The following is a 16,365-nucleotide window of genomic DNA, read 5'->3' on the forward strand; positions in this document are numbered from 1 at the left end:
AGTTCTCTTTCATTCGTGAAATTAAATTGTCTGCAGTTGGGTATACGCTTCTGGAATACATGTCAAATATTGTTCGATGTGAAAACTTCTTTAAAAAAATCGTCCAAAGCGCGTACTTCCTTCTTATGACTGCAAAGCTTCCCAGGCGATTTAATACTACAGTAACTCTGGCTTTGACTGACGCCTTTACTCCGCTTGGGATACGCTGCACAGTTCTCAGTGGCACGCTACACGCCTCAGCCGTTCCCGTCTGGCTGTTAACAACGTTGGGGTGAGCCACAGAACAACAAGAAAAGAAAAGCGCAACTCCTGTGTCACAAGAGGGAAACACAGACAGATAGTAGCACCTCTAGTGATTTGGAGATGAACTAAAAAAGGATAAAAATTGCGGGTTGCGTCCCTACTAGCTTGCGTACGTTGTAGATTTTTTTTTTTTTCATTTTCTTATCTCAGTTTTCTGGGCATGCTATGTAATTATTTTGCCAGCATCATTATAAAATAATTTAAACACAGCTATAGCACATTGCAATACACCCGTGATAAACCTATTATTCAGGAATATTTGTAGGCCAATTTAGCTGTTACGATTTTATTTACCTTCAGCTATTTACACTAAAAGTTTGTTCCCCACGAGGTGGCGAGTCGTCTACTTCAGCCTCTCTTTTGAAGACGTTGTACGCTCGGAAGACTATAGCTCTTGTTTGCTTGTGTAACACTTGGTGCCTTACAGTTCCGTCAGCCATAATGGACGCTACACAAACAATATAACCGTCAACACCTGTACACTAGAGAACAAGGAAATCATCACTACGTGTTCAAAGTACACTTAGCAGTGTGTGAAACAGATCAAAACAGCGGAATGACGCTACTCTTATTGTGCATCACCCCATCAGTAGTGAAATTGGGTGATAGTTAACAATAGCTGCCTTAACTACTTTCTTATGCAGTGGTTCAGAACTGCATACTTAGGGCTTGCAGGAACTTTGTTTAAATGATGGATCAAAAATTTGCCAAAGCATTTTCATTAACGCAAGGCAGCAGCAGTATTTTAATAACTTACTAGGTATGTTGTCAACTGCAGTAGAAATTTTACTTTTTGGAGACTTAATGATTCTTTCACTTTCCTGTACAGTGTCTTATTACTTGGATATGTTGTACTATATTAGCTATATCGGCTTGTAGAAAATTCATGGCACGTTTTATGGGCCCTTGTGATCCTGTTTGCTCTGCCTCTGTTAAAAATATTTGTTGAGTTTAACATCATCTGTTTTTGGATTAATAAAAGATGATCCTCAATTTTTATTTGAATATTTTCTCATGAAACTACACTTTCCTGTTTCCTTCTTTAAGAAATTCTAGACAGTTGTTACTTTCTTGTTTGAGTTATGAATTTCTGCCTTCAAGAATATGGTCTTCAGTGTTTGTAACTGTGGTCTTTTTAGGAACTGTGCTGTACATTTTTTAATGGCTCATCTCATTGTGGATCATCTTATCACTTAGCTACTGCATAAGGTGCCCAATTTTTTTCTGCAGAAAAATTTGATGCTTGTAGTAATCTAAGGTCTATAGCCTGATATAAATAGATTTTCGCTGGCCATATTCTTAAGAAAAATTATTTCAAGTAAACTTAAAACCACATTAGTAAACATATTACATTGGAGTTAACGTCAACAGCATCATATACATGAGAGAAATCTCCACACTGTAGTTATTGACTGAAGTTTTTGATAATTTGTGTGTCTATAATCCTGAAGTTTTTCCAAATAAAATTTACTTCTCTCTGTACATTTACTTGGTTTATGGTCAGGAACTGTCAGTCATGTTCATGGAGGCCATTTATAAAATTTTTGACAGTTTAATTTTTATAAATATCTTTACATTATCTACCAAAGTACTATAAGTAGCTGCTAGTTGGAGTGTTTAATGTTGATACTAAGGTTTAAGGGCACATCAGGTGTTCAAGGTCAATTCTGTTTATATTATCTGCTAAGAAGTTCACATTAAAGTCACAGAAAGAATAAATGAATTAGTCTTTTTAGACAGATGTGAGAAGAGTGAGTTAACATGTCTCAGAAAACCATGCAAATTTACAGCAGTTTACTTGTCAATTGACACCACAATAACTGTGTACCATATGCTGTTATTTCAATGCCATGCACCTGAAAATGTTGTTGAATAGAGTAGGTTTATTTAGTACTACATTATTTATAACAAAAACTGCAACTCCAGATTTTCCCATATTGGGTCTACAATAATGAGCAGTGTAACAAAGTTTTTAATCTATAACATGTGACTTTTGTTTGTAATCTGATATCCAGAAGAACATAGTATATCAGGATGACTCCCTTTTTCTACATCTTTTGGATGGGTTACCAGTTTTATTTTTCACATCCTTTGTATTTTGATGGAATACGTGTACAGACAAAGTTTAAGTCTTGCTAACTTTTGCATTAATACTATATTTCTTTCGAAAGAGCAATTTCTCTCAGTAAATGAGTTGTTAGTTCTGCTTTGGGCACTGGAGGCTCATTTGCATATGTAACTGGCCCTATATTCTGTGTGTAATCAGCTTGAAAACAAAATTAATAACCAACAGTAAATTTTACTACAATACCAATGAGAATTTAATTTTAAGGAAGATATGGGTAGTAAGTAAATTAAAGACAAAAAGAAAAAGTACAATAATTATATTTAACTTCTATGTATGTACAATAAAATCTTCACGATGTACATATTCAAATACACTTGTAACAGAACAGGGTAAATAAATGATATTTTCTTTAAATTGTGATCTGAACATTGAAGTTCTCTCTCTTTTCTTCCACTCAGATGCTCATGCTCACTTACAAAACACATACAGACGCACACACACACACACACACACACACACACACACACACACACACACACACACACACACATAAAATCATTACTGTCTTCCTGGACTCTGAATCTACAATGGCATTCCACAGACATAGTTTGTGCTTTAGTGTTATAGTAGAAAATTTTATGTTCTTTCTTCTCTTGTAACAACTCATATTCGTAAAAGACAGAACTCTTCACAAAAAAAAAGTTCTTCAGGACGTGAGCTTCGTACTGTAGGCCACATAAATGACCCTATCTGAAAAACAGAAAAGTTGTGGCATTAGTAGATGTTGGTGAAATTTTTTATCTGGGAAAAAGTGAACCACTCATAAAAACAATTGGTTTACAAGTTCTTATATGTTTTACTGTTACAGATGTATGCTAATTTTTCAAACATGTGAACTGTAATTCAGTTTCTCCTTAGAAGTCATGAAGGAAAACCTTATGTGAGACACTTGTTGTCAACGTTCTTTGACAGTCAAAATCCCATAAACACACAAAGGAAACTGTTCTAAAATTACTAATTTCTCTCTAATTTTGTTGAATCAAAATACTTGCATTACTAATTCATGTACAGAACAAGCATATACTTTTAAAAGGTAATGAACTCTTGACACTGCTGCAGTCATATATAAAAACAACAAAGTTAATACTTTCAGATTACAAATGGCAATAATATACCTTTTTAAGTATATGCTGTGTCTGTTACCTTATGAAGTAAATTCTTATTCAATTAATTAAGAGGAGGCACATGGTAAAACCCAAATGCTGGAAAACTAGTTTACATCTCTGGAGATCACGAGCCCTTCTGTTGGTAGAAAAGATTCAAAACATCATTTCTGATTTGCCTCTGAGATCTTTCAACATTATCTAGAAACATATTTGTGCGTATTTTGAACTCTGTCAATCCTCTCAAGTGATCGAAAGATACACCCAAAGCAACTTCTCCCTGAGTTATATGAGCTCATTATTAATAATTTACTGGGAACAACATTTTCTTTAAACTTCTGACCATCCACATACTGTTCAAATATTACATGTCCATTAATCATCATCAGTCTAAAAGTATAGTGCAAGCTTTCAAAAAATGATTAAAAAGATAATAGAAATGAAACAAAGTGTGGCTGAATTATATTAAATTCAGAGTGGATAAACTTTAAATATGGTGTACCACAAGCTTTGAAGTTTGTCCTGCTACTGTTCATGGTCCACATAAATGATTAACCACGGACACTGGAGAACTGTTAAAAAACTATAATGTTCACTGATGACACAACTACATTTATAAAGGGCCCAAACATATGCATACAAGGCACAGCCAGGAGACTACTGGAACACGCTTAATCTTAGAAGAACTCATGATGACATTCCAAGCGAATCAAAATGACAGACAGGAATCAGAAATAGAGAGTAATAGGCATACATTGGAGTAGACTCCTTGTATGACATTTCCCTAATAAACTGAGGTGGTAGTCACCAGGTGCTAACCTGTGGCAAAATTTTCTAGAAGACTTCAGTGAAGGTGATAAAAGTACACATGACAGTCAAATGAAAATGAGAGACATGGAAAAAATAAGTAAACTGTTAATTTTTCAAAAGTATTCACCATAACTGGTAATATATTTATCCATAACTGCCAATATATTTATCTCACTCTGAGACAAAATGGTTGATGCTTCCATGGAAATACTGGTTGCAATTGCCTATGGAACCATGCCTATCCAGGCACACACCTCTTCATCTGAAACAAATTGATGGCCACATATGTCTTTGTTCAGTGCTCCATAACTATAGAAATTGTATGGGGAGAGACTGGGACTGTATGGAGAACGTGTCAGGACTTCACATGTTGTCAAGGTTGTTTTGAGTACATTGCAGAAGTTTTGGTGGGAATCCCTTACACATCTTCCATACAGTCCTGATATCTCTTCGTGTGATTTTCAAATATTTGGAGCCCCGAAGAAAGACATTCATGGCCACTGATTTGCTTCAGATGAAAGGGGCATGCATTGGTGCAATCATGGTTCCGTATGTAACTGCAAACATTTTTCCATGAGGGCACTGGGCATCACTTTTTTTTTCTGACGTCATGTACCTCCATTCATGATGCACATGATTTCAGAGATCATGTGTCCATACGGTTCACAGGTTAACTTATAGAGGCCACCTGGGTCAGCCCCCTGGTGCACTCTGTGGGCTGCAAAGAAACAGTATTGTTTAAGCGATTGCAAACGAGTGCTCACCTATTCTGTAACCTGTATTACTGTTGTCCAGTCAGTGTGTTCAGTGCTATGCACAACCTGTACTTCATTGTATCCTATGTATTACTGTTTGAAGTACTATGATCCATAAATTGTGTTAGTTCTTGCTATAGTAAACTTGATGACAAGTGATGGCTACAGTTTCTCTGCATGTTAATGTCAGTGCTAAGTCACAAACATCTCAATGGAAGAGATACTCCAATCTACCATTGCCCAGCAGCAAGCTTTCGTGGAACAACAGCAGGTTCTCCCCACAGCTGTGAGTCAAGTGGCATTTGCACATTCAAGGCAGGTTGCTCTGCCATTCTGTGCAACCTTCACCCTTTCTGGCATATGGTGAATTGGCTGAAGATTGGGACTCCTACAAGACATGGTTACACCAACATTTCCAGGGTATTCACATGGGTCATGAAAACCTGTGTAGGTCTTTCTTACTTTCCTGGCTTTCATCATGCATTTATCAGTTGTGCCAACTTGCACCTTTGCAAGAACTGGCTAGCTAATCATTTAGCAAAACGTGCAAGCTTCTCCAACTTATTACTGTGACAGAACACATGTTATTGTGACACTTGCAGAATTTTACCATTGTCAGAAATGCCCAAACCAGTTTTACAAAGCCTGGGGTCCAGAATGACATGGGTTGAGCCGTCATAATAAATTTGTCACTAGTACCCATCACAAATCTTATGCTGATCACATGGTGCATAATGTTATTATCCATCTGGCCCCAGATAGGGCAGTCTGTGAAAAGCATTTCAATGTGAGACTCCGACACTTATGGATGTGCTCAATATAGCACAGTTCTTTGAAGTGTCATGGGTCATAGACGATCAGACTGCTGCAAGGGGAAAGGTATTGGAAATTGCTCAGTCCGTCCATGTTAGACACACTGCCAGTGTTCAGGATGATGGGGAAGCCATTAAATCAGTCCAACCTTTGACTCAGTGTGTTGCATGGGCAGCGACTCAGAGTTGCATGGGGCAGCATCGGTTACAACCACAGCAGTAACAGGCTGTGTCACAACAGCAGTGGTATGTTCCATGTCCATCTTGCCTGTATTGCTTTGTCCAACATGAGCATGTTGTGTTCCCTAAGCGTTGGGCTATTTGCAGCAAGTGTCAAAAGTGTCAAAAATGACAGTAGCACCGATGGACATAAACCGTACCACTACAATGGCTGTATCCCTGAACAAATTGTTCATTAACTTGCATGTGTTTAAGGGCGGATGTAATGGAGTTTGGTCCAAAAAATCGATGTTTCAAAAATATTATTTCCTTGATCTACACAATTTAATCTATGTTGTGTGTGATTTTTATCGTGATAGCAGCTTTAGAAACGCCTTTAAATTGTTAAAATGATTAACTCTGCACTGGTGGCCACTCCCACCATTTGCAACATTTGGGAAACTGCTCTCTTCAGCGGAATTTTTGTCAGTGTGAAGGCTATTTTCTTTCAATATCTTTGGCTGTCGTCTATATCTCTGGCTGACATCTATATCTTTGCGTGAAAAATTTCTTGCTTGTGGTTTATTTACATTTGACAATACTAACACACTAGGTGGAAGGCTGAATTCGCAAATATTAATGTGGAAGTCAAGATTTGTGCATAATGGGTGGTGGAAAAATTGTGTTTAGAAAATGGAGGTTTCATGGAGATCAGTTTATCAACAAAAAAGAGGAATCAGCTCGAAATGAAGAACATAAAATCTCAACTTCAGCATCGGAACTTGGGACAGAAGAATTGCCTCCACCATGTGCAAAGTTTGAAAAAAAAAAAATAAAGAAATGTTTGATGCTGTATGCAATACTTCCAAAGTTTCTATGAAGAAAGCAGTGGAGGAATTGGTGGAAATAAACCAAAAAGAAATAGATCCTGGGGTATACAATCATGATGTTGGTATGGATACCACTGGATTCAGACTTATTGATTTAGAGATTCTCCGTCAGGCTATAAAGTTTTCATGTTCATGTGTTAGCTGTAAAAATATGGAATGCACGACTGTTGTTGAAGAAAGAAGAGTGGGAATAGCTTGTGATTTTAAATTAATTTGTAATTCATGTGGCTATGAATTTTCAGTTTCCCCTCCAAAAAAACTGACACTGGTACCTATGAAAGCAATTTTAGTTTAGCATATGCTCTGAGATGCTGTGGACAGGGCAGGGAAGAAGGTATCTTTCTGAACATGCCTCCACCATGTGAAAGGTTTGAAAAATAAGTAAAGAAATGTTTGATACTGTATGCAATACTGCCCAAGTTTCTATGAAGAAAGCAGTGGAGGAATTGGTGGAAATAACCAAAAAGAAATAGATCCTGGGGTATACATTTATGACAGTGAATCTCCTATAAATGTTACTGACCTGTGTGTGTCTACAGGTGGCATTGTACGAAAAGAGGCATATGCTCTGAGATGCTGTGGACAGGGCATGGAAGGAGGTATCTTATTGTGTGTTTTTCTGAACATGCCTCCACCATGTGAAAGGTTTGAAAAATAAGTTAAGAAATGTTTGATGCTGTATGCAATACTGGCAAAGTTTCTATGAAGAAAGCAGTGGAGGAATTGGTGGAAATAAACCAAAAAGAAATAGATCCTGGGGTATACATTTATGACAGTGAATCTTCTATAAATGTTACTGACCTGTGTGTGTCTATAGGTTGCATTGTATGAAAAGGGGTCACACATCTCTCTATGGAGTTGCATCTGTTATTGCTTAATGTCTAAATACTGCCACCAGTGTTCAAAATGGAAAATGTGAGAAACTGTGGCAAGAAAAGCATGCAGTAACATGCTCTAAAAATTATAGTGGCTCAAGGGGGAGCATGGAGGCTGCTGCAGTTATGAGAATGTACTCCAGTTCTGAGGACCAGTATGGTGTTAGAAATACTAAATACCTTGGTGATGGGGACTCATCTTTGTTCAAAGCTGTAACAGATAAAAATCCGTACATTGCAAGAACAGAAAAGTTGGAATGTGTTGGGCACATCCAAATGAGGCTTGGTGGTAGGCTTCGAAAGAGGAGAAAGGTGGAGTACTTGAGAATGGGAAACCACTAGGAGGAAAAGGCAGGCTTACTCTGAAAGAAATTGATTCTCTTCAGTTATTTTATGGGAGAGCTATGATGAAAAACACACTTAATTTAGAGGCAATGAGGTGTGCTGTGTGGGCAATTATTTTCCACAAACTATCCACTGACCAAACACAAATGCACATCCTGTGTCCGAAAGATGATTGGTGTAAGTTCAACAACAGAAATGGATGTATTCACATAAACACTCATTACCAGAATCTGCTATGAATGCAATTAAGCCCACATTCAGGTTTCTTGCAAACCCTGATTAATTGAGGAAGTGTCTCCATGGAAAGACACAAAATGCAAATGAAAGCCTCAAGAATTTAATTTGGATTAGCTGCTCAAAAAGGACATTCTGTGGACTTGAAGTACTCAAATAGGTGCCTATGATGCAGTTTTATGTTACAATAACGGATATAATGGCAGAATTGAAGTGCTGAAAAGAATTGGTATAGATCTTGATGTGTTTACAACAAAATCATTTTACACTATCGACAGGAGCAGGGTCAAGAAAGCAAACAAATCAGTGCCTTACCTGCAAATACAGGCGAAGCAGGTTCAAAGAGGAGAGAAGAGAAACCTGGAGGATGTGGAGTATCAGTATGGAGCCTGTCCAGTTACCAGTGTGGTCTAACACACTGCTTTCTGGGTGGGAAGGCGTGCCGGTCACTGGCACGAATTCACCTGGTGGATTAGTGTCGAGGTCCAGAGTGCCGGTCAGTCTGTGGATGGTTTTTAAGGTAGTTTCCCATCTTCCTCAGAGAATGCCGCCTGGTTCCCTTTATTCCACCTCAGTTACACTATGTGAGTGGTTTCTGCACAAACACTGTCTCCACGTACGAGTACACCATAATTACTCCACCACACAAACATTGGGGTTACACCCGTCTGGTGTGAGACTTTCCTGAGGGGATCCACTGGGGGCTGAACTGCACGATAACCCTGAGTTTGGTGTAGGGCAGTGATGAGGTGAGTGGACTGCAGTAGCTTGTTGTGGGGTTGTGTACCACTGTAGGCTATCACAGGGACGAAGCCTCTCCATCATTTCTAGGTCCCCAGTTCAATACAATACAATACTATCATTATGGAGGATTTTAAAATTGATGTAAGTTTATTACATGTAGAAGTTTGAGAAGAAAATCTTTGAACCTCATTTTCTATGTTTTACATTTTTTACGTTATTATAAGCCTTTTCGTAAAAAGTATATGCGCTAATGCTATGAAATTTTCAGGATCTGTTCACAACGTATTGCTGTCTACCTGTAACTAAAAAATATGAGATCCTTTAATTACATTCTGCTTTTTAGGTGATTTTATGTAGAAAATAAGTTAATTTTGGATGTGCAAAATTAAAAACTCTGTTAATAACACAATTTGTACCATAAATTACTAACTGCAGTTCAGTGGTCTTATAGCCTTATAAGCTTAAAAATTCAAGTTTCTGGCAAAATATTAATCCTGTGTATTTTATTATATTTTTTCCGTTAAAACACAGCTCTTTTTCTTTACACATGAAAAATTTTAGATTTGTATATTAATAAATATGGCTGTAATGATTTTTTTAATAAATGTGTACATTTTCTGTTGCATCCCTCCTTAGTAAGCTGCTAAAAATGCAAGTGGACACAGGAGCTGCAGTGACTTTAGTAAATGCACAAATGTACATTGACTTGGTTCCCCTCCCCTCCCCTCATGAGAGTCGGTTAGCTACAGTAAACAGCAGATTCCCATCCTACATCAGAATTTCACTCCTGTCTCTTAAAAATCTGTTGGTTGCCTTCTCACCTTCCATGTTGTGGATCATTCCCATACCACAGACCTGTTCAGGTGAGATGTGTTTAATGCTTTCAGTTTTTCCATTGTCGATGAGGTAAATTTAATTTCAGATCAAGTTCCATATCAGCAACTGAGCAACTGGAGTCTCACTGCTCTGAGTTTTTGTCTCTGTTTTCCCCTGGGCTCAGTTGTACTGTATGTTTTCAGGCCCACATTACCATGAAAGAATCCGCCTGCCCTCTTCTTCTTTTTTTTTATTAAAAAAAATTTTTTTTTTTAATTTTTTTATTTTTTTGACGCAGCACGTGCCTCTCATGTTGTGCCGAATTAGACAGTTTGACATTGCCCAGTATCATTTGGCATATTTCTTCTAGTGAATGGGCTACACCACTGGCCATCAATAAGAAACTGAAGCATAAGCTTCACCTTAGCAGTGACTTCAGTGTCATGATTAATGCACAGTCCATAATAGATACGTACCTTCTGACCCACCCTGATGAGTTGCACATAAAGTTATCAGATGGCCACTACTTTTCCAAGATTGATTTGTCAGAAATGTACCTCCAGCTCCCCTTGGATGAGGCCACTAGGAGCCTTCTCATTGTCAATACACTTTTCAGCCTTTACCAATGTCAATGCTTGCCTTTTGGTGTCGCTAGTGTGCCAGCAATTCTTCAGTGTGTTTTAGAGCCCCTGACAGCCTCTGTGCCCAGTAGCATCAATTACCTCAACGATATCGTTGTTTTAGGTTTTTCCACTGAAGACCACCGTAAAAAAACCTGTGGTCATTGTTTTCTGTAAAAGCAGTTTTCATGTCTCAAGTGCATTCTTGCCAAATCTCAATTTTTTTCAGCCACAAATTGAGTGACTTGGTTTTGAGGTTTCTCATGCAGGGATCAAGCGTCTCCGTGTTGATGCAATTGCAGCTTTGCTGCAGTGGACCTCCGTTAAGGAACTGCAGACATTTATAGGTAGCAGACATTTATAGGTAGCTTTTACTGGACGTATGTGCCTTTTTCTCTGGGCCCTATACGGTGATGGAGCATTCACTTTGCTTAAATTGGAGCTTCAATCTGCCCCATGTCTGGCCACTTTTCACTCAGGTCAGCATCTTGTGTTGGGTACAGATGCCTCTCAGCATGGTGTTGGCGCACAAACATACAGATGGCTCTGAACGAGCCACTGCTTATGATTCTAAGACCTTAACTCTGACTCAGCAGCGGTATACTCAGATTGAAATGGAGGCTTTGGTGATTGTGTTCACCCTCATTAAATTTCTCGTCTTCTTCCATGGTTCTAAGTTCCATTTAATCACGGATCACAAGCCGTTAGTTGCTCTTTCGAACCCTTTGGCTTCTGTACCAGACAAAGCAGTGCATCATATGCAGCAGTGGGCTCTCTTTGTCTCCCACTATCATACTATCATTATCAGATCCATTTCCAGCTGACAGCACAATGTGCCAATGCCATTACCTTATCTCACCTTCTGTCTGGGCTGGACACAGTGTTTTATAAGGACAAGATGCTTTGTTGCTATTTAGAAACTGAAAACCGGAATGCAGTCAATGGTTTTCCCATCACTAGTGCGAGGACAGCTTCGGCTGTCACAGTGGATCCTGTACTTAGTTGGGTCCTCTCTTTTGTGTAGCACAGTTGGCCAGAAAAGCCTCTAGACCATGCCTACATCCCTTGCATACTTACTTCTCCCTCCAGCACTGCCTCTCTGTGTTTCACGGTGTTCTCTCAGTAGCTATCGAGGACACTGCTTCCCGGGCTGTGATTCCCATTTCCTTATGCCATAATGTACTGTGGCTTCTGCACGCGAGCCATTGGGAACCTGTAGCACAAAAGCTTTGGCCTGTTGGCATGTGTATTGGTCAGCCATAGATGAGGACATTACATGGCTTATTGCCACTTTTACTCATTGTGTTCAGCAACAGGCAGCCCTGCGGGCATCTCTTCCCCCTGCCTGGTGCCGCAGCCCCTGTGGGAGCATCTACATGTCGATTTTGCTGGGCCCTTCCTAAATCGTCATTGGCTCATTGTAGTGGATGCCTGTTCCAATTTTCCCTACTTGGCACATTGTCTGTTCACATCCATGGTGGCCTCTATTTCTGCCCTGTCTAAGATTTTTGCAATTGAGGGACTGCTGTACACTGTGGTTACTGATAATGGCCCCCAGTTCATTGCTCAAGAATTTGCATCTTTTTGTCAGGCTAGCAGTGATTGCCATCTCGCAGCTCTCTTGTGTCGTCCTAAATCTAATGGTGAGGCCAAATGCACAGTTCAGATGTTTAAAACTCAGATGCGGAAGTACGTATCCGGCAGGTCTCCTGAAGCTGGTTTAGACTGTTCTTTGAGTTTGTACCATTTCACTCTGGTGGGGCACTAGAGCCCAGCAGAGCAGCTGGTCCACGGATGCCAACCACGGATCCTTCTTCGTCTGCTGCACCTCGCGCCATGCTGGCTCTGCAATGGTTCCAGCTGGATTTGCGTGTCTGGGTTCACGATTTTGGCTGCTGGCTGAACTGGGTTGCTGCCACCATCAAGCATCACTGGGGGCTGACACTTTTGCATCATCTGCACTCCTGATGGGTGGATGTCCTGTCACTTCAACCAGCTGTGGTCACGCACGGTGGAGTCTGTTCTGGATGGGTCACTGCCTCCCCCCCACCACCACCAATGATGCCTGTTCCGTGCCGAAGATGGTCCAGTTTGCACCACAGCATGGGTTGCTGCCTGGCATATCACTGTCTGGGATTCCTGCCTCCGACTCCTCACCTTGACTGTTGACATCGGTGCAGTCACCACTGCACCTGATACCACAGCTGCTGCCACCTCTGTTGCTGGGTCCTCTGAAGGTGTCATCTCCAATGATCCCGGTGATGCCTTCGATGCTGACCACTGATTTGGACAAGAATCTCACTATCAAGATGCCATCTCTGGTCTTGCCCTGTGGCCTCTCATGAGAAGGGGGATAGTTTTCCAACCCATCCCTCGTCACTTCTGCCCCTACCCACTGGAGACTGCCTGCCACATGCAGCAGCCGCCATCACTGGGTGATGAAATGGACGTCAGTGTCATCATTCGTGTTTTCCATGCATTGTAATCTCAGTGCCTTGTGAGATCAGTGCTTTTTTTTCATTTCATAGCACCACTGCTTTTTTCTGTACCATGTATTTTTTGCACATAGTATTTTTATGTTTACATGTGGTTTTCCCACCCCCTAGAAGGGACAAGGGATATACCTGCGCTCATGTCCCACACGATTTCAGAGATCACCCCCCATACAGTTCACATGCCTGCTTGTAGAGGTCACCTGGGTCAGCTCCCTGGCATGCTCTGGTGGGTCACCAAAGTATTATTTAAGTGATGAGTGCTTGGCCTTTTGTGTAACCTGTATTACTGTCATCCAGTCAATATGTTCTGTGCTGTGCACAACCTGTACTTCATTGTATCTTATGCGTTGCTCTGGAAAGTACCATGTTCCATAAATCGTGTTTATTCTTGCTATAGCATGTCTCATTTTCGTTTGACGGCCCCTTATATTTATTCTACAGAATAAGCAGTAATAATATTACTTACGTGCCAGTACACACACACACACACACACACACACACACACACACACACACACACACACACACACACACACACACATTTATAAGTGTTAAGTCTGCAAAATTCTAATATTTGTATTTGATAGATCTTATCATTGCTAGTTTATAGACAACTGATGATGCTATGCATAAAGTTACAAAAATACATTGTTTGAAGTGTTAGATGAAAATAGCAGATGAGTAGTAGAGTAGTATAGGAAGAGTTGTAGTATTTTTTACCAAAGTAATTTTTCTCACCTGTTCTTCATATATAAATAACCTAAAAGTAATTCCCATAATTATCAGTGTAAGTTAATTAGGGCTAGTGATAATTTATGGTCAGTGTGCTTTACAGAAGTAGCCAGCAGCATGTTCTTTTTTTTTTTCTTTTTTTTTTTTATGCACCAGCCCCCACCCCCCTCCCCCTGTGAACATACTCTGAAGTGCCATAGAAACTTGTATAGGCATGCGTATTCAAATACAGAGATATGTAAAAATGTAGAATACAGTGCTGCAGTCAGCAATGCCTATCTAAGACAAGTGTCTGGTGCAGTTGTTAGATCGGTTACTGCTACTACAATGGCAGGTTATCAAGATTTAAGTGAGTTTGAACATGGAATTATAGTCAGTGGCAAGCAACTGGACCCAGCATCTCTGAGGTAGTGATGAAGTGAGGATTTTCCCATATTACCATTTTACGAGTGTACCATGAATATCAGGAACCAAGTAAAACATCAAATCTCCGACTTGGCTGTGACCAGAAAAATATCCTGCAAGAACAGGGCTAATGACGACTGGAGAGAATTGTTCAGTATGACAGAAGTGCAACCCCTCCACGAATCGCTACAGATTTCAGTGCTGGGCCATCAGCAAGTTCAGCACATGAACCCTTCAATGAAACATAACTGATATTGGCTTACGGAGCCGAAGGCCCACTTGTGTTCCCTTGATGATTGCATGACACAAAATTTTATGTCTCACTTGGGCCTGTCACGTCTGATGTTTGACTGCTGAAGACTGGAAACATGTTTCAAATTGTATTGAGAGGATGCATGTGTACTGATATGGAGACAACCTCATGCACCCTATATATCAGCAGGCGACTGTTCAAGCTGGTGGAGGCTCTGTAATGGTGTGGGGTGTGTGCAGTTTGACTGATATGCGACTTCTGATATGCATAGATATGATTCTAACAGGTGACACATACGTAAGCATCCTTTCTCATCACCTGCATCCGTTCACATCCATTAAGCATTCTGAGGGACTTGGGCAATTCCAGCAGGACAATGCAACACCCCACACATCCAGAATTGCTACAGAGTGGCTCCAGGAACACTCTTACAAGTTTAAACACTTCCACTGGCCACCAAACTCCCCAGACATGAACATTATTGAGCATATCTGGGATGCCTTGCAACATGCTGTTCAGAAGAGATCTCCACCCCTTCATACTCTTAAGGATTTATCAAGAGCCCTGCAGGATTCATGGTGTCAATTCCCTCCAGCCCTACTTTACACATTAGTCAAGTCCATGCCATGTTGTGATACGGCACTTCTGAATGTTTGTGGGGGCTCTAAGTGATATTAGGCAGGTGTACAAGTTTCTTTGGCTGTTCAGTGTACATCTTTACTCATTCCACATGTCTGAAAGCTCTCCTTCATGATGAGATTAAGGAACATGAGGTATGAATGAATGGTCGAATTAATATATACAGCTCTGTAGATTGCATGGCATTTACATCATACTTTTGTGACCTAGCTGCATACTGGGAGTCAACTAGACTATATTTTGGGTTGCTGTGCTATATGGATTCACTTGACTCTGGATGATCTGGATTATGCTCTTGGAGTGTTCTATAATTTATGATGACATGGCACAGACTTGACCTGTTAACTAGGCTACAAAGAGTTTATAGTGTATCCATGTTTGCTGCATAATAAAGAGTGTGTTGTACCACAGCAAGCGTAATATTGGCCATGAGAACTCGAACTTAGTTTGCATGTAAGGAGAACAGACCAAATTCAGTGATCATGGATCTGTAATTCAGAAAACTGTGGCTGCAACAGCTACAACTGCAAATTCAATACCAGACATGAAAAGATGACCAACAAAAGCAAATAATAGACAAGAACAGCAGCAACTGCTTACACTAAAGCATCTCATCGAGCCAGAGAAGAATTCATCACATCCATTCACACCATTTCATCCAAAGACAAAGACTGCTACTCATGCTATATATGTATGCAGTCCCAGTCCAGGGGAGTAGTGTAGCCAATGTTGCTAAACAAATTGCTTTTCTGCTATCTACTAAATCCCCAATAATGTGTCCTCTGCACAAGTTACATCCTCTTGATGAACCTAAGTGTTTACATTTGTCTAAAACCAATAGTTTGTTCTCTAAACATTACGTGCAGCAAACACATTTTAGCAGCATAGTTTAATTACTTATGCAGACATAAAGAAGTTTGTGCACAAGCACTGAAATTCATAACTCCTACTTTCAGAGACATGTTAATGACAGCAAAAACTTTGGAAATATCAGATGAACAGTGCTGTTTTGAGCAAAACAGTACACTTTCTGTAAAACTGCTTGAAATATCCAGTACAGCACAGCAAAATTTTGTTGAAAGTGAGGTAGATTCCATACAATGGCATTCCCATTCATGTCACAGTAAGTTTGATAAGAACTCATCAGGTTCATCTTTGTCATCTGACTCATATCCATTTACAGACAAAGCCTAAACAACAAATAAGCACCAGCATGTGTTTGACTCAGTCTTCACATAGTCCATCTG

At 39.9% G+C, this 16,365-nt stretch overlaps 1 protein-coding gene across 7 annotated transcripts in view; it reads right to left on the reverse strand.

Annotated features, from left to right (window-relative positions):
• Positions 1 to 2,670: 2,670 nt before the first annotated feature.
• The window catches only part of LOC126470165 (cAMP-regulated phosphoprotein 21), a 1,039,480-nt gene continuing 1,025,785 nt past the window's right edge, over positions 2,671 to 16,365 (reverse strand). For all 7 annotated transcript variants that reach the window (XM_050097798.1, XM_050097794.1, XM_050097797.1 and 4 more), the window contains one exon: positions 2,671 to 3,121. In XM_050097798.1, coding sequence (XP_049953755.1) covers positions 3,118 to 3,121 — 4 coding nt within the window. In that variant the 3' untranslated portion in view covers positions 2,671 to 3,117. The remainder of the gene's footprint in view (positions 3,122 to 16,365) is intronic.

Source organism: Schistocerca serialis, chromosome 3 (genome assembly GCF_023864345.2).
Source record: "Schistocerca serialis cubense isolate TAMUIC-IGC-003099 chromosome 3, iqSchSeri2.2, whole genome shotgun sequence".
NCBI lineage: Eukaryota > Metazoa > Arthropoda > Insecta > Orthoptera > Acrididae > Schistocerca > Schistocerca serialis.